This window comes from Haliotis rubra, unplaced genomic scaffold (genome assembly GCF_003918875.1).
Source record: "Haliotis rubra isolate DU_JTF1 unplaced genomic scaffold, ASM391887v1 Scf466, whole genome shotgun sequence".
NCBI lineage: Eukaryota > Metazoa > Mollusca > Gastropoda > Lepetellida > Haliotidae > Haliotis > Haliotis rubra.
In genome coordinates, this window is record NW_025767153.1 from 407,167 (window position 1) to 433,314 (window position 26,148).

The 26,148-nt window shown below is 37.8% G+C and overlaps 1 protein-coding gene across 1 annotated transcript in view; it reads right to left on the reverse strand.

The window, feature by feature from the left end:
- LOC124290447 (voltage-dependent calcium channel subunit alpha-2/delta-2-like) overlaps positions 1-26,148 on the reverse strand; it is an 81,603-nt gene that overhangs the window by 48,126 nt on the left and 7,329 nt on the right. Inside the window, 7 exon segments of the mRNA XM_046727152.1 lie at positions 889-988; positions 1,613-1,663; positions 2,713-2,770; positions 8,925-9,056; positions 19,801-19,930; positions 22,165-22,224; positions 23,909-24,046. Coding sequence (XP_046583108.1) covers positions 889-988; positions 1,613-1,663; positions 2,713-2,770; positions 8,925-9,056; positions 19,801-19,930; positions 22,165-22,224; positions 23,909-24,046 — 669 coding nt within the window.

Here is a 26,148-nt window from a genome sequence, read left to right on the forward strand (position 1 = left end):
ATCTATGTAAGAGACCATGGTAATAGATATCTATGTAAGTGACCATGGTAGGAATCAAAATTATCTATTTCAAGTGACATGGTATGAACTAATTATCTATGTAAGTGACCATGGTAGGAATTATATGGCAGTATGTAAGTGACCATGGTAGGAATAATTATCTATGTAAGTGACCATGGTAGGAATAATTATCTATGTAAGAGACCATGGTATTAATAATTATCTATGTAGAGACCATGGCATGAATAATTATCTATGTAAGAGACCATAGCATGAATAATTATCTATGTAAGTGACCATGGCATAAATAATTATCTATTTAAGTGACCATGGTAATTATGTATGTAAGTGACCATGGTAGGAATAATTATTTATGTAAGTGAAAATGGTATGAATAATTATCTATGTAAGTGACCATGGAATAATTATCTATGTAAGGAAAATAAATAATCTATGTAAGAGACCATGGTATGAATAAATATAGGAATAATTATCTATGTGACCATGGTAGGAATAATTATCTATGTAAGAGTATGGTGAATAATTATCTGGTATGACCAATAGGAATAATTATCTATGAGACCATGGTAGGAATAAATATCTATGTAAGTGACCATGGTAGGAATAATTATCTATGTAAGTGACCATGGTATGAATAAATATCTATGTAAGAGACCATGGTAGGAATAAATATCTATGTAAGAGACCATGGTAGGAATAATTATCTATGTAAGAGACCATGGTATGAATAAATATCTATCAAAGAGATCATGGCATGAATAATTATCTATTAAGAGATCATGGTATGAAGGAAAACGAATGCAAATGGTCATAGCACAAAGATGTATCTCTCTACAGGATCATGATATGAACCTAAGAAAAACTCACTGCAGCAATGTTGACGAAGTCATTTTCTCCCAGCGTGTCGAGGATGGACTTGACAGCCACCTTCATCAGCTGTAATGCCTGGCCATGAGTACTCCCACTCCTGAAAGAACACAAGGTTCCTCTCAACAGCAAGTCAGTATCTAAAGTTCCACTACCTGCCATTCCAAACAAAATCTGGACATTGTTTCAGTGAACTGATCTGGCCTGATCTGTTTGTTGGGGATGGATCTGGTGGCTTCTCATAAGAGGCGACTAACAGGATCGGGTGGTCAGGCTCGCTGACGTGGTGGACACATGTCATCGTATCCCAATTGCGCAGATCGATGCTCATGCTGTTGATCCCTGGATTGTCTGGTCCAGACTGGATTATGTACAGACCTGCCGCTATATAGCTGGAATATTGCTGAGTGCGGCGTAAAACTAAACTCACTCACTCATTAATTAACATATCAAGAATGAATGAATGAATGAATGAATGAATGAATGAATGAATGAATGAATGAATGAATGAATGAATGTTGCTTTACGCCACATAAATATTCTTAACCTATCAAGACCTCTATGGCATCAAGTTGAATTTTTTCCAGTTATGTCATGATGTATTAGACTTAGGGGAAAAGAATTAAGTAAGGTCTTGGATGTTTACTATTTTGGTGCAGACCCCCGTAATCTTGGTGATCTATGAGAAAGTGTACACCAAAAGTGATCATGACTCCACACTCACGTATCAATGAGGATCATCATGTCCTTGGGTGAACTGGATCCTTGCGTGTACCTGCAAACCAAGGGAAATGCCCAGCTCATTAAGGAAGAAAATAATTACTGGCAAACAAGGGTAAGTTGGACCTGTGCAGAGAAACGCGTTTACGAGAAGTAGGTGGTGCACGGCAATCAGCAAACCCATTTGGTTTGTGAAAGGTAGAGCAGATGTAGGCCAGTGCACGTGCATTGCATGACGATGAAATTGATTCCGCACGTTTAGCTGCACACGCCTTGCTCATAAGACTCTCACGTGGTCAGTGTAGCAAGTTGGTAATATTCGGATATATAGATATATATACATCTCATATTAAAAGCAGATTCTGTGAAGGTATCAAACATAGTAACTTATGAGCCAACCATGAATGGTCATGAGAGACTATAAATTCCCATTAATTTCTTAACGCAAAATGCAAACACATGCACCTGCCACTGTTGAACTCGGGTGTTTGCTAAGACAGGCCACATGCTTCACCCATCTCACTACACTTGATCACGGACAACCTGGGGCCCCTTCGCTAACAATGGCAAGCACCAGTGGGTGGCACTCATACATGCTAAAACAGGTCAATTGTCAGGTCAGTGCTCAACTTACCCTTGTTTGCCAGTCGTTCTCCTTGCTTTACCACAATCATAATAACTTCTTTGAGTGGTATTTTAGAAGTTGGGAAGTACAATATTGAACAAATTTTATGGATAACAACTTCTTTATTTCGTGAGTGCTTGACAACGGTACAAGAATCTGAATCGAAACTTCGCACTCACGAAATAAAAGTAGTTGTTGTCCATAAATTTGTTTAACATCATAATAGTTCTCATCCTCTTCTCCTCAATTGGACAGTTTTTCTGTTAGGATGTATTTATGATCCTAAATAACTATGTTGCCAAGCTTGAAGTTTTTGTAAGGTTCATATTTTTTTTAAATATGATGAGTTCTCACATTTCATTTAATGCAATGTCAAAACCCCAAGTCATTTATTTCATGTGATTTCAAACAATTGTTATTTATTGTTTTTATATATTCCTTTTCTATTGCAATCCAGAACATATATGTAAGCTCCTTACCATGACTGTCTTCTGACATCATAGAGGTCAACCTGTCCTCGCTCCTTCCATGCACTCCCTGGAAAATATTCAATTTATGGTTAACTTCAACTTATAAAAATGCCAATCAGCATTGTGTAAACTAGTTGAGTTTAAACTCAAACTCATTGAGTGAACATCAAGCTACTGGTTGTCATAGCAACAGGTTTGTCACACAACTAACAAGACTGTGACTACTCACTGGTCGTGCTGTTCAGTGTTCAATACACTGTTTGAAGTGCTGCATGTTCATTTTTTGAATGAAAACATCTTTCTTTCTTGATCTGAATCAAAGTCAAGTTTCTACAAACTGTGTAATGTCAGTCTTAAATTCCATGTGATAAATGATCATGATGACACACCTATTTGATCAGAGGAAGCATTTGAGATTTTTTTTCAGCATTGCGGATTTGAAATTTGTTTAAAACTTGTGTAGATCGATACCCATGATGTCGATGACTGGATTGTCTGGTCCAGACTCGATAATTTACAGACTTCCTTCATACAGTGAGTTAGTGAGTATGGTTTTACGCTGCTTTTAGCAATATTCCAGCAATATCACGGCGGGGGACACCAGAAATTGGCGTCACACATTGTACCCATGTGGGGAATCGAACCCGGGTCTTCGACGTGACGAGCGAACGCTTTAACCACTAGGCAACCCCACCGCCCCGCCTTCATACAGCTGTAGTGAGTGAGTGAATATGGATTTATGCCACTATTAGGAATATTCCAGCAATATCAGGACGAGGGACAGAGAAATGGGCTTCATGCATTGTAACCTGTGGGAAACGAACCCAAGTCTTCAGCATGACGAGTGGACACTTTAACCATTACCTACCCCATCGCCCCTATACAACTGTAATATTGCTGAGTATGGTGTTAAACAAACACACAAGTATCCTACCTGGCAGTGAGCAACATAGCACTAAATGGACCATTTCAGAAAGTCATCGGAGCTACGACGGTCTCAACTCCCAACCTCATCACTGATTTACGACAGCCACACAATTATGATCCCTTTGTGAGGCTGAGATTGAATACTGTGTAACCCCTAGACAGTAGGGCTGGATATTGCCCTGATCCTCATATTGGGATATATTGCAATAATGTAAGAGATATCGCAATACATATTGTGATATATTGACTGGAAGATTTCTGAACAAATGTGCGTACATAATAAATTGATAATAGCTCTCTGTGTGGGATATCTTTTTCTTAGTTGCTGTTACACCATACTTTCAGGCTCCCCGTCCCCATTGTGTATGGCTGTATGCCAATGGTTTAAAGATAAATAACATGATATATAGCCTTAATGTGGAATGTATAATTGATGTTTTGCGAACATAATGATAAAGGTAGTAGTATAACATGATTTTCATGGTCAGTGTTGTTTGCTTCAACAGAATGCACTTCAATGCAGTATGTTATTATTGTTACTGTATGTCAGTGATTCATTCAAATTCAACTCCAATATAAGCATGTGTTAATATGAACTATTGCAAAATGAAACAAAATTATGATTTAGGTGAACTACTTGAGCTTAAAGTCTCATGTGATCACCAATGACTAAGATCCTTGACTAGATTGTCATAGTACAGTCCTACAAAATTCATAAGACTTAGGCCTTTATGATGAATTGATAACACATGTCCCATTATGAAATAAACAAAAATAACAAAATGGTGACATAATGCCCTGCCGCAAATGATCAAATCTGACACTGACCTTGACATGAATGTCACAGTGTATGAAATATGCAAAACTAGTACTAAAGAAATTGGTTTTTGAAAAACATTCAAGGGAAGTCTTGAAAGTCTTTGAAGAAAATCCAGTGAATTCAGGTTAACATGCTGAAATCTTCAAAGTGTCGCAGTGACCTTGAAAATTACGTGAATGTCACCACAATTGACTTGGTCCTGCCCTTAGATCAAGCTTGGTGTCAAATACAGTCAAATCCCGATGAGTCAAATCGCTGGGGACCAAGTAATACATTCGACTTATCGATGTATTCGAGACATAGGTATGTCTATGAGGGTAGAAAAAAACATGATGCAGTCCTAATTCCTCCACCTAAGCATTTGTTTACCTAATGATTTCCCTATCACTAATAGGGGCACCTTATCAGTTCCAGTCTGATTAGCACAGACAGTGATTTCCGTAAAATCACTAATCTGCCTTTGAATCACCACAAAAAGGTGGTGGAAAGGTGTGAGCCGCTGGTTTGTTAATTGACATTGGGTACAACAGTCAACTTCTCATTGATGACTTTGGCTTATGTAACAAGAGTGCTGTTGTTTGAATCTCATGGACCAAATTCCTTCTGAAAATAAGGTCAAGAGTCACCCGTAACCGGTATTCAAATGGTGACAACTATAATAGGAATCCGGACCGAAGGTACTTCGAAGCTGTGCATAATATTTGACACCCGCATTGGCCACGGGATTTGACTGTATAGAAAATCCAGTGAATGTTTTTGAGATATCTTGCTGACTATCTCAACATGCTTTTAACATGCTGAAATCTTCAAAGTGTCTTTGTGATCATGAAAATTAATGTAGAAGGTCACCAAAATGGTTCTTGGAAGTATCAGTGACAAGCATAACATGCAGGTTAACATGCTGTTTTCAAAGTGTCACCATGACCATGAAAATAAGGTGAAGGTCACCCAAATCGACTGGTGATTGCATAATCCCCAATGTAAACTGTGTCAAATATAAAGACATTGGATGGAACAGTTCTTGAGGTGTCTCGCTGACAAGCATAACAAGAGGTTAACATGCTGAAGTGGTCAACATGTCGTATGACCTTGAAAATTAAGTGAAGGTCAAACTTGACTGTGCACCCAAGATAAAGCTTGGTGTTGCATATGACGGATCCCTAATGTAGGCTATCACCAAATTTGAAGACATTGGGTAATAAAAACAGTTCATTTGAGGCCTCTATATATCAAAATGTCACATATGTAACCATTCAAACCTACAAAACTTAAAGCATTGGGTAGAATGTTTGGCACTTTTGGAACCACTTATAAAGATACTTCCACTTGTAAAATGTCACATGAAATCTACAGAAATAATAACATATTTGGCACATGTTGTTGCTACAGAAATCAAGGGCAGATAATTGAAAGGGAGCGAACTCTGAATGACCCAATATATTGCAAAATCTGAACCATATCGTGAGATACTGTACCGGTATATACCGGTTTACCGATAATATTGCACAGCCCTAATAGATAGATTCCATGAAGGCTGCATTCAAGCAACTGGACAGGGTCAAGTTCGTAAGTATCCATCCTTAGCTACATCAGCAGTGTCTGCACATGGACGTACAACTCAGGGTCAGACACACATTAGCAGACAGCAGGTGCTGCAAGATTACTGGTCTAAAATGCTTGCAAGTAAATGGACATTCATCAGGTTAAAATTAACAAGCTGGCCACTAGAGACACCTATAGCTTGGAGCAAAGTCAGTGATGCCCATATCTAATCACATTGCACTTAGAGATTGCGAAAGATGCAAAATTACAATCTTAAAAAAAAATAGAATTAAAGATCTAAGAGTAATCTCTAAAATTATTACATGTCTCAAGCTCTCATCTTATTCAGTAAGTGTAGGATGTAGACTTAAACTTAGTCTCTGAATATATATAATTTTGACAGAAACAAATAATTCCATTTATATTGAGAAGGAGTCAACCTGTGGAAATCTAGACTTGCTTCATTTAGGGATTTAGCATCACAGAAAGGGCTGGACGAAAGGGAAAATAATGCGGTTCACGGACTGTGAGACAGACTAGGGCCAGATGCTCCTTATATACATGTAGATTACTGCTGGACGCTATTCAAATAATCCACAAAGCAGAATGATAAGATCCAGTCCTGGTGTACCTTACGCCGCTATTACTCATATGTTGCATGAAATATAAGACAGGCATTGGGAAATATGCATGAAAGCAATCCTGAATGTGATGCACACTGACGGCACTTCTGTGGCAATACTTCTGCATTTTGGTGGTTTACAGATCTACAGATACAGCAATGAAAACTGCAGGAAAAACTTACAATAACATTTTTAAGTATTCTTCAATAATGCAAAGTTTGATAATTACCATGCTTATGAACAAATAATATCACACATAACAGTACATGGTTCTAACTAACTGACGGAAAAATGAACTATTACTCTGATCACAGACGTTTTATTAATACTGTCAAATGCCTATAACTAACTACAGTTATAACGAACTAAAATGAGTGGGTTTAGTTTGTTATAGCTGTAGTTAACTGTATTTGCTTGTCTCACAGACAAGAAGCACAATCACCAGTAACTGGTTGCTACAGACACTGTTAGGTGAGGTGAAATTGGGTTTAACGTCGTGCTTGAGAATATTTCGCTCATATGACGACGTGCATGCGTGTGTATGTGTATGTGCGGCTGCTTGTACTAAGCCCAGACTTAAGCTGGGTTTATAGTGCTAGCTCACTGAGATACCATGCCGCAGTGAAGCATGAATACCCCACTCAGACACATTATACTGACTCCGAGCCGACCAGTCCTTGTTGTACCCATTAATGCCGAGCGCCAGGCAGGGACCAACAAGTACCATATTTTAACGTCTTTTGGTATGACGCGGTCTGGGATAGAACCTGCGACCTTCCGCTCTCCGGGCGGATGCTCTAACCACTACACCACGGAGGCGGTCCCAGACACTGTGCCTTTGTTCCAGTATAAAGCCACACAGGTGTTATCATTACAGGGCTGGTACAGAACCTATGGTTTATCATGTGATATATGCTTAATGACAAAAATTCAATAGAACACGGTTGACATGCCTAGATACCAACTCAATGGTTAAGGATCACGACACAAGGGAAATTTCTGTATGACTCATATATACTGGCATATTTACTTTTTCTCAGAGTAGGTGTTGACAGGCAACATATACTCTAAAGTTGATTTTATAGGATGTCATATGGGCATGTCTTCAGAAGGAGAAATAATATAACTGTGCACCAAAAACTCAGGTGGTCACGTTTAGAAAGCTAAGTGCCAACATACATCAGGTAACAGTTCTTTGTAAAAAGAAAAACTTGCCAAGATCCGGGTTAGAATTGCTCTTCAGTAACCCTTGCTTGTCATAAGAGGCCACTAACGGGGTCGGGTGGTCAGGCTCGCTGACTTGGTTGACACATGTCATCATATCCCAATTGCATAGAACGATGCTCATGATGTTGATCACTGGATTGTCTGGTCCAGATTTGCTTATTTAGAGACCGCCATCAAATAGCTTGGATATTGCTGAGTGAGGTGTTAAACACCAAACAAACCAGCCAACATAACATGACAGTAATGTTTATGTAATGTTTTAATGTCTGAATACAGAAAAAACTTCAGTCAACTTCTCTCTATGCATGGCCAGACTGTTTATACATGTATCAAAATCCTTTTTGCCAGAGCACCAGTGTTCCCAATCCAACATTCTGTACCCAGCTCAGGAGACCTCCAGAAGGCTTGTGATTTTATTTGTTGTTAATATTCTAGATATATAGCTGGCCCAGACAATCCAGTATCAACAAAATGAGCATCGACCTACACAACTGGGAAATGATGACAAGTGTCAACAAGCCTGATCACCCGATCCTCTTACAACCTCTTACGACAAGCATTGGTTGCTAAAGACCAATTTTAACCCCAATCTTCACGGGGCCCTACAGCAGCTACGTGGATAGGGTCAGGTAAGGTACCAGGGCAGTCAGTTTGGAGTCATCCCCACCGATAACATTCTTGTCGAACATTAAAAAAGTAAAAACCCAAATAGTGTATGGAGAACAATATTTTAGTGTCTCGTCATACCATACATATAAACTTTTTAATTTGACAAAATCAAAAAATAATTGATGTGTTCTTATTTACATTTCAAACTAATGTTTTGGGGAGAGATAAGACCTCGTAAGGATGGGAAAGTCACATAAACTTGTTGCGCCTTGTGGCTGCATGAGTTGTATACTCCCCAGGGACTTGAGATTGATAACACGATGTGCTGTTGAGATTGACATCCAATGATCGAGGAAAAAACCAGAGCCTTGAGCATGTACTAGTTGCGTGGATAAGTGCGTGGATATGTGCGCTGTATAAACATCCTATAATACATTTTTTTTTTAAAAACATAAACAAATCCTTATCCTCACCTGGATATGTTCTCATGAAGCCTGCCTGACTGCCAAAATACTGCCACAAGATTTCAGGGTCCATCCTGTAGTTCTCCTCAAACACCTTGTCCAGCTGGGCTGTCCAGTTGAGTCCATTGAGAATCTCCAGATCTGGAATACACCAACACACATCATCAGCCCATGGGCCCAACTCCAAATATACTGAGAGAAACAAATAAAGGAACACAGGAAAATTCAACTGTTCCTTTAATATTTTCCAGTTTTCACCACCAGCTTTGAATAGCGCTGTGGGAGGAAATCTGAGAATAAATAAAGGAACACTGCCATGAAGTGGTGTTCCCTTATTTGTTTCCCTCAGTATATGTTTCAGCAATAATTCATGTTGCCATGTTGTCATTGTTTAAATTTTCATGTATATATTTTTCATATTTCTGTCAGATCAATCTTGTCACATTGTCTACATGAAGCTGGATTAATATTGCATTAATTTTTAATTTTGTTTTTCGTATTCACATTTTACTCATGCTTTGTGTGTTCTTACATTTTTTTAACAGTTTTAATAAACCGGACAATATGTTTTCTTTCTTTTTTTCATCATCATGTTCCACCAAATCTGTCATGTTGTAAAATCAAGAAAACAAAATTGATCTGTCTTCAGATACATCAAACACATCCTCATTTACAAAACAGTATTGATTATTACAGACAAAATAATGAATATCACTGTCATGCAAAGCAAGATACACCAAACAATCGTAATTCTCGAAACCAATCCTAAACATATCGCTTTTTAAAGTAACTCTATTGAATGATAGATCAATATTGACAAATTGACAAAGTGATGGATTTATGTGTGATCAAACGTGAAGAATACACAAAAAACATTATTTTATTTTCGATTTAGGATCCCATTTTTGGAGATAATTTTATCACACAGATTTCATGTTCCGTGATGCAGCTCTTTAAATTCGTCATTTACGTCATTTCACTCAAAAACGACTCCATTTCATTTCATCAGTTCTTTTTGAAATCAACATCACTCAATTTCATGACATAACCTTCAGTAACACAGATCATGCCTTCAACATGAAATCAGCTCTGTCAAAAACGGCAAAGAATGGGAAAGACAAGCCCCATAATGATGCATCGCACCTTGCAGACATCATGTTTTATTCATGACCAGCATTACAAACAACCCAATCAAGTCCTTATCATGTCAATTTCAACTTCGTTGAAAAGCAGCAAACTGCTCGTCAATTTCACATTTTCAGAAACGTGTATGTATCACCAGCTGATCTCTGCTGAACGCAGCCAAGCAGATCAGGCATGATCTATCATTGATGAGCTTGGATAGAACATGACTAAGAAATCAATATCGCTTGTATATATTATCATGAACACTTGAAATCATGCTATTGCAGTTTGATATGTGAGACTAACTATGAACTGTCTATGCTAATCATGCTAGGCTCAAACAGGACTAATACTAAGAGGTGGGAATTGAAATGGTGTTGACACACAACAGGAAATTCAGCTTGTAACCTTTGAAATGCCTTAAGGCCAGGAGGATGTAATTCAGTAGCTGCAGAAATCGATATAGTTGACTTGAATCATTTTTAGGTAATGAGAGGGGGTTGGGCAGAAGAAAGTTGTAATGCATGTTTTTTTATTCACATATTTTGTTGTTGTTCTCTAAAAAGTTTGAAAGAGTTGAAGTCATCTTGCTACTTTCACATTCATTACATGTCTGATTCTGTGCTGGCTCTTCGGCATTAACAACCTGCATGAACAAATAGATGGAGCTGCTACCACAGGCTTGTAGCTCACCTTGCGTAGTGAAATATTTCCAAGATAACAGACCACCTAGTTGTATACAGACCAACTGGTACACTGTTCAAACATGTGGAGGAGAGGTAAAAGAACAAGTCGATAGGTAGAGAGAGAGGCACAGAGTGAGTGAGTGAGTTTAGTTTTATGCCGCACACTCAGCAATATTCCAGCTTTATGGCAGTGGTCTGTATATAATTGAGTCTGGACCAGACAATCCAGTGATCCAGAGCTTGAATATTGATCTACGCCATAAGGATACGATGGCATGTGTCAACCAGGTCAGCAAGTCTGACCACCCGATCCCATTATTTGCCTCTTACGACAAGCATGGGATCAATTCTAACCCGGATCTTCACAGGTGGAGAGGCACCAAAGAAGAGAACAGGAGGACAGGAGAGAGAGGTTGAGAGAGGTTGAGAGAGAGAGAGAGAGAGAGGAGTGAGAGAGAGAGAGAGAGAGAGAGGTTGAGAGAGAAAGAGGTTGAGAGAGGTTGAGAGAGAGAGAGAGAGAGAGAGAGAGAGAGAGAGAGAGAGAGAGAGAGAGAGAGATGGGATGCTGAAGACCAGTTCAAACCCGGCTCTGCATGGGTCTGTTGTCATATGACTCAAGAGAAGGATCAACATTCACAATTAAATCCATCCCACAGATAACTCAATCTGACCTTCAGATTACCTCAGGGATGTGCCAGTATCAATCAATGTTAGATTCCACAGGAACCTCAGCTATACACTAAAAGGCAATGATCTCTCAAACACATCATGGAATGAGTGAGTTGGGCTTTACACCATCTTTAGCAATATTCCAGCAATATCATGGCTGGGGATACCAGAAATGTGCTTCACACATTGTACCCATGTGGGGAATCAAATCCAGGTTTTCCCAATTAATCACCAGGCTGCCCATCTAAAGCACATTGTCTCGGTATGCTTCAGCTGACTTCCAGTTATCATACAGATGTTACCCTCTCTCATTTTGTATGTTTGTATGCTAAGGGTGGAATATTTTACATTCATGAACATGATCAAAACCATCTTTAACACAACCTAATTCCGGGTGACCAGTGTGTGATGGACCAGTGATGGTGCACTACCCTGGGAACTATGACTCTTGTCAGCATACAAATGCTTCCCACCTAAATTTTTACTGATCTTGAAATCAACTTTTACTGACACTAAGTTTTACACATCAGTGTATATCTTCCAGACCGACTGATCAATAAGTATTTATTAATCCCCAACCCCCATCCCCAACTCCTCTAAATTTTTACTGATAAAGAACTCAATTTCTAGTGACATAAAGTTCGACATATCAGTGTATAGCTTCCTGATTGATTAGTCAATAGGTATTTAATAATCCCCTTCCCTCGCTCCCTAAATTATTACTGATAAAGAACTCAATTTTTAGTGAAATAAATTTCGACATATCAGTGTATAGCTTCCAGATTGATTGATCAATAGGTATTTAATAATCCCCTTCCCTCGCTCCCTAAATTAGTACTGATAAAGAACTCAATTTTTAGTGACATACATACATTTTTGAGATATCAGTGTATAGCTTCCCGACCAATTGATCAATGAGCATTATATAATTTCCCCCTCTAAATATTTACTGATAAAGAACTCAAATTTTACGGACATAAATTTTGACACAATATACATGTATGACTCATATCAGTGTACACCTTCCAGACTGACTGATTAATGATTGCCAAACAATTCCTACCCAAATTTTTACTAATCCTAAACTCAACTTTAACTGACATCAATTTCAACACAATATGTATGACTCATCTATACAGCTTCCGGACCCACAGATCAACAATTCTCAAATAATCGCAACCTAAACTTTTACTGACCCCGAATTCAATCTTTCCAGACATAACTTGCGACACAACACGTTTCATCGATACATGGCAAATTTGTCATGCTGCTTCTACAGCCAGGTGAGTCCTTTCAGTCATGACAATGACATGACCTACTTGTGTATTGAGTGTGTGTCCCACCCACTGTGTGTGCTGTGTCATTGTCACAGATGCTGGCACAATAAACGGGGAATGACGTCAGTGACATGATGGTAGCACTATCAATACTAGTCTCAACCACATCATAGCTACATTGGAAATATATTTATGCGATGTGTCGAATGAAAATATTTTATTGTTTAGGTTACTATGAAGTGAGGTGAAAGGGCTTTAATGTCACCTCCAAGATGTTGTGTCAGTGTGTCTGTCTGTCTGTCTGTCTGTCTATCTGTCAGTTTATCTTTATCTGTCTGTTTGTTGTTTAACGCAGCACTCAGCAATATTCTAGCTATACTGCAGTGGTCTGTAAATAATCGAGTCTGGACCAGATAATACAGTTGTCAACATCACTAACATCGATCTACGCAATTGGGTTGGTTTGTAAATTTGTTGTTTAATGCTGTATTCAGCGATATTTCAGCTATATGGCGGCGTTTTGTAAATATTTGAGTCTGGACCAGACAATCCAGTGATCAACAGCATGAGCATCGATCCACACAATTGGGATATGATGACATGTGTCAACCAAGTCAGCGAGCCTGACCACCCGATCCCGTTAGTCCCCTCTTGCGACAAGCGTGGGCTGCTGAAGACCAATTCTAACCCGGATCTTCACAGGTCATCGCTATCTGTGTGTGCCTATGTCTCTGTCAGTCTGTCTACCTGTGGCTGCTGGTAATATTCCAGAAAACTGTCAATCCTAACACTACCTCACTAAGATACCATGCTGCAGTTTAACATGGATACCCCATTCACACGTGATATGCCAAGTCTAAGCTGACCGGTGCTTGTATCATCCCCTTAAAGCCAAGCACCAGGCAGAGTAACAACAAGTACAGACTTTTGACATCTTTCAGAATGATGGGTGAGTATGGTTTTACGCCGCTTACAGCAATATTCTAGCAATATCATGGCAGGGGGACACCAGAAATGTGCTTAAGACATTGTACCCATGTGGGGTATTGGGTGACGAAAGCACACACTCGAACCACTAGGCTACTTCGCCACCTTCAGTATGACTGACTGACTGACTGAGTTTAGTTTTACACACTTAGCAATATTCCAGCAATATCACGGTGGGGACACAAGAAAGGCTACTCCATGTGGGGTATTGAACCCAGGTCTTCGGCCACACACTTTAACCAGTCCAATCCCCTCTTCAGTATGAAAAACTGGAGATAAAGCATATGACCTTCACACTTTGGTTAGACACCATGTCCACTAGACCAAGAAGATGGTCAGTTTAGATTGTGATATGCTATCTAGTCTCATGATCATGAGTAAATATGCATAATACAAAATAATGTTATTTAACAATATAATTCTTTTTTCTAATTTTACCAAAGGACTTATTTCGGAATCAAGATAAATCCCTGTTTTATTATTTTTCATTATTCATGTGCAATGTGTGAGACAAGGTGACATTCTAGTGCTGGTAATTGATGAGGCTACAGTTTACTGTTATTTACTTCTTGTCTAATAGAACCATGAGAAATGCCCACTGTATCACACTAACCTGCTTTCACATCACATATGATTGCACACCGTTTTGGGTATAACACAAATAATTCACTAATCTAAATATTAATTATGTATGTCAAAAACAAATTATTTAAAAAAATAAGCTTCTTGGCAAATAGGCTTCATTTTTAGTCATTTCAGTTTGTAAAACTCAACAAGCATATGATTGCACACTGTTTTTGTAGAAAATAAATACCTCACTAATCCAAATATTGATAATGTAGGTGAAAAACAAATTATTAAACAATAATCCTCTTGACGAATAGGCTTCATTTTCAGTCATTTCAGTTTGTAACCCTCAACAAGCAGCATTGCATCATGGTTGCTAGGATACCACACATGATTTTTACAAACCTTAGATCTAAACAAGAGTATCATTTGGATTTTTGGAAAAAACAACAACCATTTTTATGAAATACTAAAAGCACTATCCAGTTCACGATTGTTGTCTGGATTCAATAAAATGTCAGGCAGAGTCAAGGTCACTTTCTGCAGGGCCACAGATCTAAATATGAAAACAAGAACAAGTTTTCTTTTGATAACCTACAATCAATAAATATTAAGAGACTCGAGATCAGGTGGTATGAAAAGATTTGACCATCTGTGGGTTAGTCTTCTGCTGCGACAACATCTTGTAAAATCAAAGGTCATCCATCACATGAAGGTTAAACACCTTGACCACTGACCCAGCCTATATTTGCTATGATTTTGCAGCCAGTTGACCATTTCTTGGTCCAAGAAGACCTAAGATGTTCATGGACATTCACTTAATAACCATTTCACCACCAGTAGAATAAACAGCAAAGAGATTCTCAATGAGCTCTATCTCTCAGTGAACTATATCACAAGACGGTCAAAGACAAGAGGTCAGTTTCATTTGAGGCAGGGTTTGCAAGGCAGGAAGGAACAGATGCATGCAACTTGTATCAGAAATATGATAGAGATGATATAAGAGGACAGCAGCTTCAACAGCAGCATCAACAGCAGCATCATCAGCTTGTTACACATCTATCACCACTCATCCACGGCACCCCTACACACGCTGTACACTAAGTACAGTCAGGAAACACGAGTTATCACCAGCTTACACACATCCACGGCTTCCATGTTATTTGAGTGCAGGAAAACCATTTTGTGACTATATATTAACATGTTATTAAGTTTTTCGACTTAAGTGAGTAAGTTTGGTTTAACGCTGCTTTTTGGAATATTCCATCAATATTTCAGTGGGAAACACCAGAAATGGGGTTCACACATTGTACCCATGTGGGGAATCGAACCTGGTCTTCGGCATGACGAGCAAACGCTTTAACCATCAGGCTACCCCACCGCCCCTATTCAATATTGGAATGAGACAATTGGGTCCTAGCATCACTGTTAATAGTATTACAGTTATACTTGGTGTCGGGTCACATTGGGATGAAGGAAGGCAATGAGACCGATGGTTTTAAGATCATTGTGATAATCCTTCTAAATTTACATGTTTACACCCAAATCAGCAGATCCTGCACAGCTATGGGATGCAAACATGACCAGTTTGGGATTAATATTCATTCATGCTGGTTTATCCGTAAAATGACTATTTCAAAAACACACAATTTACAAATGACAAATTGAGTCTATGTTTAACTGGTAATGGTATTTCATCTTTATCACAGATAAAAAGCCATAAAGTATAACGTTTTATCGCTAAAGTTTGAGCACAGGTATAGTGATGAGAAAGCTGAAATCATAATCAATGAAAATCTCTGATTTGGACCATGATCATCTGTTTCAGTCACACCTAAGGGAGGTAGCTCTGCACATCGACTCAGGCATCTTTAACCAACAGAGCCACCATCACATTTAATCTGAGTACCCAGCTACATAAACTGCCCAAAGATGCTGCTCTTTCCAATTAATCTACAATCATTAATATTGTCACACACCTTAAAATTCCCACTAACACTAATTCCTATGAAACTTTGTACACACATACAACTATAATCAAAACGAGTTTTGCTGCACTTGCATAACATAAACAATGAAACGTGCCAGGTGATGGACAGGTCCCTGACTGTACATTCACTGGCAAATCAACACAGACATTTTGAAAATACATGTAGCACTCACAAATCTGCAAGAATGTAACAGTAAAGCATCAAGTTACCATGGCACCACGAAGACACCATGTCTGTTATGCATGAAACCCAACCATGCACAATGGAAATATTGAAATGAAACCCGGTAGCCATATCAATTTGAGTGTACTGCAGTGTCGCTGATATCATGCTTGTCAGTCAAAAACAATGCCGATGCTTTACTGTACTTGGTACAACAACGAACTAAACATAAAGTGACAGTGTTCGAAATACAACTCTTATATGATGTGCTGGTTTTCTAATTCTAAGTGCCTGTTATAGGGGACAATATGAGCACATAACACCATCTCATGAAATAACATGAATATTCATATCTACACTTATTCTGATGATTATAATTATTTTGATTACAAATAATTCAAAATGACTTTCATTCCAAATTCAGAATATTTTTACAATCCAAATTTTACAATAACCACTGAAATATGATTACCAGTAACAATTCCTCTTTTTACATCTTTCCATGCAGAATGTTTCCAAATCTATGCTTATGTTGTGTAATTATCACGAGTACTTCTAGTATGTTTAGTAGATTTACTTTGAGCACACAAAAGTTAACACTAAACATCATAAAATTATTATCATTATTATAGGAATATGACGGCCCATATTTTATGAGAATATAAACAAGGGAATATACACTTTTCGAACACTGCTTTTGTCTACCATACAGAAGCGAAATGTCAAGTACCTCTTGCAGTTTTGTGAATCAACATCGTGCAACAAACGACTGCAAAATAGGAATAAAAGTATCATTGAAAACCCTGTCAAAACTTGGATTATTGACATCCACACAAAAAGGCACAACACACAGAATCAGCCTCTATTGGCTTGAAATAAGTCATTAAACAGTAAAGGGAATTTAGACAATAACTCAAATAAAAGAACAGGGTAAAGAAAGATTCTGAATGACACATTGCTTCCCCTTCATAATTCGATTATGATGAAGAAACAAACTACTAAACTATAACATTTGCATCTCTGATGCATCAAAGGACTCTCTAAAACATGAATATTACAACATGTCATTTTGTTTTGTCTGAATGTTTGTTGTTTTACATTGGTTTAGCTAAATGGTGACAATCTGTAAATAATCAAGTCTGAACCAGACAATCCAATGACTGACATAATGAACATCGATCCATGCAATTTGGATGCATGGCCCAAGTCAGCAGGTCTGACCACCCGATCCCGTCAGTCGTCTCTTACGACAAGCATGGGTTGCTGAAGATCAATTCTAACCCGGATCTTCATGGATTGGAATTATGCCTAGAAGTGAAGCATTGGTCCATTTCAGGTACAACACTTCTTGCAACAGTCTGGGCATCGAAAGACATATTCACATTTTCTTCTAGAGAAATGTACGTGATATGAAAGGTAGAATGTCATTGGTCAATTAGGACAAGGAAGGGACATAATCCATAGTAACCAATGGTGGGTCTACGGTCAGTTGACACAATTTAAGCCAAATCCTCCATGGAAGGAAACTGGACTTTTTTTGTCAGTTAACTCCCTTCTGTCAAGAGACTTATATTTCCTTGTTTCCCAGACGTGGCATTTGGGGCAAGCCTACATTATCTGGTTCACTTATTCGTTGATGTAACATGTGTGACATGGCTCACATTTAAACAAGATTATTAATCTGTAACAATCCCTCTCTGCTTGAAGATCTGAAGCACCCTTAACAGACGTGAATTGCCCACTTTCAATAAAGGATGTTGTGTTCTACTAGCTTCTAGGGGTGAAACGGTATACCATGGTATTGGTAGGACCACAGTATTTTGCCTTCAGTTTTGTATACCATAATGCAATTCCAAAGTTTGGTATTTTCGGTTTTCATACCGTCATTTCTATCTTTGTTCATTCAAAATTATGGTTATTTGTCTTCCATGTTATTAAACAATATAAGGTTTGGCTCTTGTCAATTTTCTGCATTATGATCATATTTTGAAAAAGCAATTTAGCTTAAGTTTGGTACTATTTTGACTTGAAAAATATTCAATTAAAAAAAACCCAAACCTCCACACAAAAATTATTCTCAAGGAGATGTCATACTGCTTGGGGTGAGTGAGTCAGTATGATTTTACGCCGCTTTTAGCAATATTCCAGGAATATCAAGGCAGGGATACAAGAAATGGGCTTCACACATTGTACCCATGTGGGGAATCAAAACCAGGTCTTCGGCGTGATGAGCGAACGCTTTAACCACTAGGCTACTCCACCGCCTGCCTGATCAGAGGGTTCACCCAACACAACCTGCTACAGAGGGTTTTTAGAGCTTCATGCAGAGAGGTAGCTTATCACAGTACAATTGGTCAGATATCACACGAAGACCAGACCAGTCATTTTCATCTATTTTCTTGCCAAGAAAAAAATGAGCAAAATGGATCAGCTGAGACCGTTCCAATTACAAATCAACAATTAAATTACGACAAGAAAAAGTTTGAAAGAATACATATAAAATCTCTGGTTAATATGTCAGCCAAAATTATTCCTGTGTTTTTACAGGATGTCAATTCCTCTCATGCTTTCAAACAAAATTAGATTCAGACAAAATATTATAAAACTGGTCTGTCCTCAGTATGATTTGATCACTTTTGTTTCACTTCAGAACTAAAGGTTTCAAAGTTTAATCACATTTACACATTCAACACACAAACTATATGTACAAAAACATTATAACCAAAATGAAATACAAAATTTCCTACAACTGCTTTCAAACAAACCCCTACTAACATTTAAACAATAACTTGAACACTAATCACATTGATTTTGAACCAATAATCATGATATTCAAGTCAATTTTTGAACCAATAATCATGATAATCAAGTCGATTTTTGAACTAATAATGACATATGTTTTATACTAATAATCACAATAATCAATTATATTTCAAATAATTAAGCAATGTTGAATAAACCACAGATGATATAAATAAAACATAACTGATTAGTTTTACAACAATATAAAGAGAGAACATGCTATATTTGGGATTACACTTTCTTATAATAGTACAGATTCTAGTACTTTTGTTCAGTTTTTGTACTTTTGTTCAGGTGAGTCCCATCCGGCATTCCAACCCACACCCTCAGTCAGGCACCTAATTGCCAGCACACAAAGTCTTCTGCCTAACCCGCTCGGCCACCTCATCTGACTTTGTGTGCTGGTGATTCAGTGCCTGGCTCTGAGGATGAGGGTTCGAATCCCGGACTGGACTCACCTGAACAAAAGTACAAAAATCTGTATTTTACAAAGAAAGTGTAATCCCAAACATAACATATGTAACATTTGACCACTTTCTAAATGGCATTGTCTATTCATAAAGAGAGAAGGTTGAAGAGAGTCTACAAAGGTATGACTACAGAACATCGAAGTACCTACCTCCATCGAATATTTCCACAGGAATGTGCACGCTTGAAAAAGAGAAATTGACCTTCTGTTCGAACCTCTCAGTGTATGCTAAAGGCTCGTTCATCATATCCTTTGCATTTTTATATTTGACCTCCTCTTTCTGAAACATAAAAACATGAGTTAATTACCACAAATCGTCTCAAGGTTATCATGGAAGAAGCTTTAACTACTAGACAACCCACCAACCCCAGTCGGTTACCAGTGTTACCAGTAGGGATACATCGATACTGTATCTAAGATGATACAATTATCGATACATTCAAAACTGTATCGATATTTTGTTTTGAAAGTATTGGTTTAAATATTGTTTACATTTCGCAATTGTATCATGTTTTTTTATGTTATGAGAGTTATAAATGATTATTTTTCATGCACAAAGATGGAAAATTAGAACTTTTTAATCTCTGAGAATAAAAATGATGTTTTCATGCACAATTATATAATATGAAATATTAATTTTCAAAATGTAACTAAATTTACGCAATAATGCCGCGGAAATAGGTATCGTGATACATATCGAATCGTGACATGGGCATCGCGATACGAATCGATTCATGAAACTTATGTATTGTGACATCCCTAGTTACCAGTAATACACTCCTAAAAAGTAAATAAACCTGGATAGGAAGTATAAGCGTTTATAAACTTTTCAAAGACAGATATCTTAGGAACGCATCACCTCGTTATCACCACCCCCAAACACAAAACATGGGATGCACATGCACAACACAGTAGCTCCATACACGTGTTTGGGGTGTCATTCTTGATTTGGACATTTCGAAGAAGGTCGATGAATCACTGTAGACCATTAATTTTGACCATCATCTTGCATCACACAGTTGTTAGTGTTTGATTCTACCCGTTTTTTGTTTGAAAATGAAAATCGTACACATGCAAATTTCACGGCATACACAGTCATCTTTCAAGAGCGATTGTACAAACAACTATGGTCATAAGGAAGTGCAAGTGGTGATGCACTCTCCAAACATTCATTATTATCATATCAACTTTGATTGACTCCGATATGTCTCCCAATGTTTTCAATTAAAAATGAAGTTCCCCTACTTTTTTTAAGAGTATAGTAAAAATACAGTGAAAGGAATGTTTCTTCATTTAACATCAAAACAAGACTTGTCCCACACTTTGGAGCATTATCAAGACTTACATACAACACAGAGGTAAATTACCACAAATATTTAAACAATAGAGCTTGTAGACTTGTAGAAGTCTCTAAGGCAAGAATTATCAGTGTAAAATATTTCTAGATTAAGAAAATATTTGTTTGTTTGTTGTTTAATGCTGCCCTCAGTAATATTCCAGGTACATAGAGGGGGTCTGTAAATAATCAAGACCAGACAAACCAGTGATCAAAAGCATGAGCTTTGATCTACACAATTGGGATACAATGACATGTGTCAACCAAATAAAAAGAACAACTGGCATCTTTATACTGTCCACTAGCCAGACTCGCATGTTATAAAGATGGAACAGTGAGTGAGTGAGTTGGGTTTTATGGTGCTTTTAGCAATATTCTAGCAATATCACGCCGGGGGACACCAGAAATGGACTTCACACATTGTACCCATGTGGGGTATTGAACCCGGGTCTTCGGCGTGATGAGCACACACTTTAACCACTAGGCTACTCCACCACCCCCTTTCAGTATGAAAAAACTGGGGATAAAGCATATGACCTTCCACACTGTGGTTAGACACCATGTCCACTAGACCAAGAAGATGGTCAGTTTAGATTGTGTAATACTATCTAGTATCATGACTATGAGTAAATATGCGTAATACCAAATAATGTTATTTTAGAATATAATTCTTTTTCTAATTTTGCCAAAGGCGTTTATTTCGGAATCAAGATAAATCCCTGTTTTATTATTTTTCATGTGCAATGTGTGGGGAATTGAACCCTTGCCTTCGGAATGATGAGCGAAAACTTCACCACTAGGCTACCCCACCACCCCAGAAGAAGGATTAACTACACATCCACAGATTTATCACTGAGCACAGACTAGAAGCAAGGTGAGGTTGGTTGGTTGGTTGTTTAACGCAACACTCAGCAATATTCCAGCTATATGGTCTGTAAATAACTGAGTCTGGACCAGACTATCCGGTGATCAACAGTATGAGCATTGATCTACGCAACAGGGATACGACGATATGTGTCAACCAAGTCAGTGAGTCTGACCACCCGATCCTGTTAGTTGCCTCTTACGACAAGCATGGATTACTGACGACAAATTCTAACCTGGATCTTCATGAGCTAGCGAGGCAAGGGCGAGTTATGTACGTCTTGTACTTTGAGCACACCTGTTTGGATACTTACATTAAGTGTGCCGTCCCAGATATGGCTGGCTGCTGCCTCTTCGGCCTTCTCCACAGAGTTCTGTAACAAATAAACACAGGTAATCAGAAAACGTCTTGTTGTTATTAGTGTCCAGATTTGATGGACTGGTGTCAAAAGTCACATTTCAAGAAAACTTTATATTTAATTACCCAGCATCGTCATACTGCAACAATATTCAGAACTCTCAGTCGATATTGCCAGTGATGGTTTAATTACATTATGTAGTCACATGATGCAAATTATAGTTGAACGCAAGTCTAAACAGTCAAGAACACAGTCCATAATCAGCGAGTTGATATAAGGCCAGACCAATTTTATTTATTGTTTTACGGATCTGCCTGTCGTATATTTTCAAGAATAAGATTTTTAAAAATTATTTTCCCTGCTCAAAAAATACAATCCTAATGTTTTTATTGGTCAAATATGTAAACTTACAAGAAAACATTTTTTAGATTTTTTTTTGCCCCATATACACTTCATAAATTGCCAAAAGTAAGATAGTTTGAGTATTTAGAAGGAATATTACTTTGGTGATTGTTTTATTTTTTTTCTCCTGCCTTTAGGTTTTCTGAGGACAAAAATCTGTAAAACAAGAAATAAAATTGATCTGGCATAATAAGAATAATAAAAGCGACAAGACCCTTTCCAAATTCCAGATCTGTAAGAAAATTCTGCTAAACGAATGGTCAATTATTGTAAAATTCCAATTACCTCATGATTGTTTAAGTGTTTGTTTGTTTGATTATTTGATTGTTTAACACCACAATCAGCAATATAAACATCTGTATGATGCTGATCTGTAAACAATCGAGTTTGGACCAGACAATCCTGTGATTGGCATCATGAGATATAGTGTCAGAGCACGTGTTTATGAATCGCTATTAAATAATGACGATACCAGGAGTTTGCAGAAAACCACATAACCATTTCCTACTGGGTACCCATTCACAGATTGATGAAGACAGGTATCTTCCTGTGACATGTGCTTTGATGTGGGGCAGGACTCCATTCAACAAAGCGACCACAGTACTACTATGTTAAATTATAATGACATTAGTACTAGGATCACTTTGGGGAACGATCCCCAGCAGCGAACCCCTCACAACTCTCAGAGGTCAAGCTGTCAAACACAGTCACCTGTGCAGCTACCCTCAGGAACCAACACTGCTTAACTTTGCCTGACATGTGATAAGTAGAGGATGTAACGCGAACACATACAGACTCTCGTCACACTTAAAAGTGACTACTGAGAGTCCCTCATAAGAGTGGCTGCCTGTCCATGGACAAAAGAATTTGGCATGTAAACAAAAACATGTCTAAAAGTGTTACCTATGATTTTGTTTGTTTACTGTTTAATGTCACACTCAAACAGCTGTATAACAGCAGTCTATACAATCAAGTCTGGACCAGACAATCCAGTGATCAACAGCATGAGCATTATCTACGCATTTGAGACATGATGACGCCGATGTAGTCAGCGAGCCTGACCATCCGATCCCATTAGTCACCTCTTACGACAAGCATGGGTTGCTGAAGACCTATTCTCAGTCTAAGTAAACTTATGCTCAGTATTATTTGTTACACTGCTATACTGAGTCTAACAAACCCTGGTACAAGTTTGCATCTATTCTAATCCAGATCTTCACGGGTGTGTTATCAATGAAAACAATGGAACTGGTGATCAGTGCGTCGATATTTAAGTACAAATAATTTCATGACAAACCTGCAGTGCGGCCATCTTCTTGTCCAACATGACTTTCAGTTTCAGGGACATGTCCCTGACCAGTGCTGCTGGATCTATCTTCACAAAACTTGCTTGAATATCAACCATGTTTCCTGTTGTTCGAGGGAATTCAAACTTCTGTGAATGAAAAAAATTGATTCAGAAGGATGGCATCAATCGACTGATAGTGATGATATCAACACTGAGGTACAGATGATACTTGAATCGTCGGTCCATGAGATCATGATACAATATTAACAGAACAGATACTGCCAAAATTACCTCCTGAAATTGCAGAAGCAAAATAGCACCACTTGATTGTTATTGTTTGTTGTTTAACACCCCTTAGCAATATTCCAGCTATATGGCAGCGGTCCGTAAATAATAGTGTCTGGACCAGACAATCCAGTGATCAACAGTATGAGCATTGATTCACGCAATTGAGATACGATGACATGTGTCAACCAAGTCAGCGAGCCTGACCACCCAATCCCGTTAGTCGCCTCTTACAACAAGCATGGGTTGCTGAAGATCAATTCTAACCTGGATCATCACGGTTCATCACCACTTGTAGGCAAGGTGAAACAAAAAGATTTGGATGATGAAATGCGCACTTACTATCAGATTCAATGATCAAACACTTTTATTCTTGTTTGCATTCATTCTATTTTTATATCAAACATTTTGCTGCCAAACAAATTCAGTAGGACAGGGGTTCAATTTTTTTTAAAAGCCACTTGCCACAGGGCAAGTGACTTTAAGAAAGTAACTTGTCCTGACTAATTTTCCACTTGCCCTGATTTTATGACATAATTATGATGATGTAATTATGAAAGAAGAAATCAACATGGTATTTGATGTTAATGTTTACTGGACTATTTATTGAAAAGTGATAAATAGCAAAGAAAGATAACTCTACTTTATTATCATTGCGAAATTTAATAGCTACATTTTGAGCAGATATGAAATTAAATCAAAGTTTTTTTGCAGTTTGAAACCATAAGTGGAAATTATCTAGTAGCCCACGGACAAATAAGATACCATTATTGGATTGCCCAAAATGAAAACTGACTTGTCCCGGGTGTCGGGCGATGGGATTTTTGAACCCCTGTAGGACCACTTATTTTGGTTTATTATAACTGTTTTAACACATTTTGACTAAAATATATGGCTAGTGGAATGGACAAATAAATCACAATGCCATTTCTATCAGTTCATTGTAAGTATCTGTTATAAACAAACTTTATTCCACTATATACACAGGAACAAAAGTATGAAGTTATTTTAGAGTTATATTTCAATGATTTCAACATTCTTGCTACTTGTGATGTATCGTGATACCTGTGGTATCATCATATCATGACATATATCATATTGCAAGGTATGGCAGTACTCAGTTCCAATACAATAAGTGAAGTTCTAACAGAGCACAACGCTTCTTTGGTGAACTTATAGAAGTGAGTGAGTGAATGTAGTTTTACGCTGCTTTTAGCAATATTCCAACAATATCATGGTGGGGGAGGGGGGACACCAGAAACAGACTTGACACATTGTACCCATGTCTTCAGCGTGACAAGCGAACACTGTAACACTAGGCTAACCCACCACCCCTGAACTTATACAAAACCTTTAAAGGAACCCAGCATGTTACAAAGGTCATTATAATGCCAGACCAATTTTATTTCTTGCCCATCAAATTTTTTTCAAGGATAAGAAAAAATTTTTTTTAAATTTCCCTGCTCAAAAATATAATCCTAATGTTTTTACTGGCCAAAAATGTAAACTTACAAAAAAGGATTTTTAGACTGTTTTTGCCCCATATACACTTCATACTTTTAGAATTTACATTATATATTAAAAGGAATATAGCTTTGACTGGTGATATTTTTATATATTTTTCCTCCTGCCTTTAGGTTTTCTGACGACAACATCCATAAAACAGGAAATAAATTGGTCTGGCCTAATGGAACAATTTTCTTCACTGTACAGATTTTTGTGGAAAACAATAGGGGTTTATCTAGGATTCTAAACTAAGGCAAATAGGAAAACAAAAATTATTTTGTTCAAACCCAGGATTGAAAAGAAGTTTTCACTTTCCTAAATTCAGAGGTATTTTCACTCTGTAATATAATATAAAACTAATCACTGAATAGTCTGCCTCTTCACCTTTATCAGTTATACACAATTTAACTCCAGAAAACTAGCAGATTGGTCATGATTGGTCATGACCATACCAACAT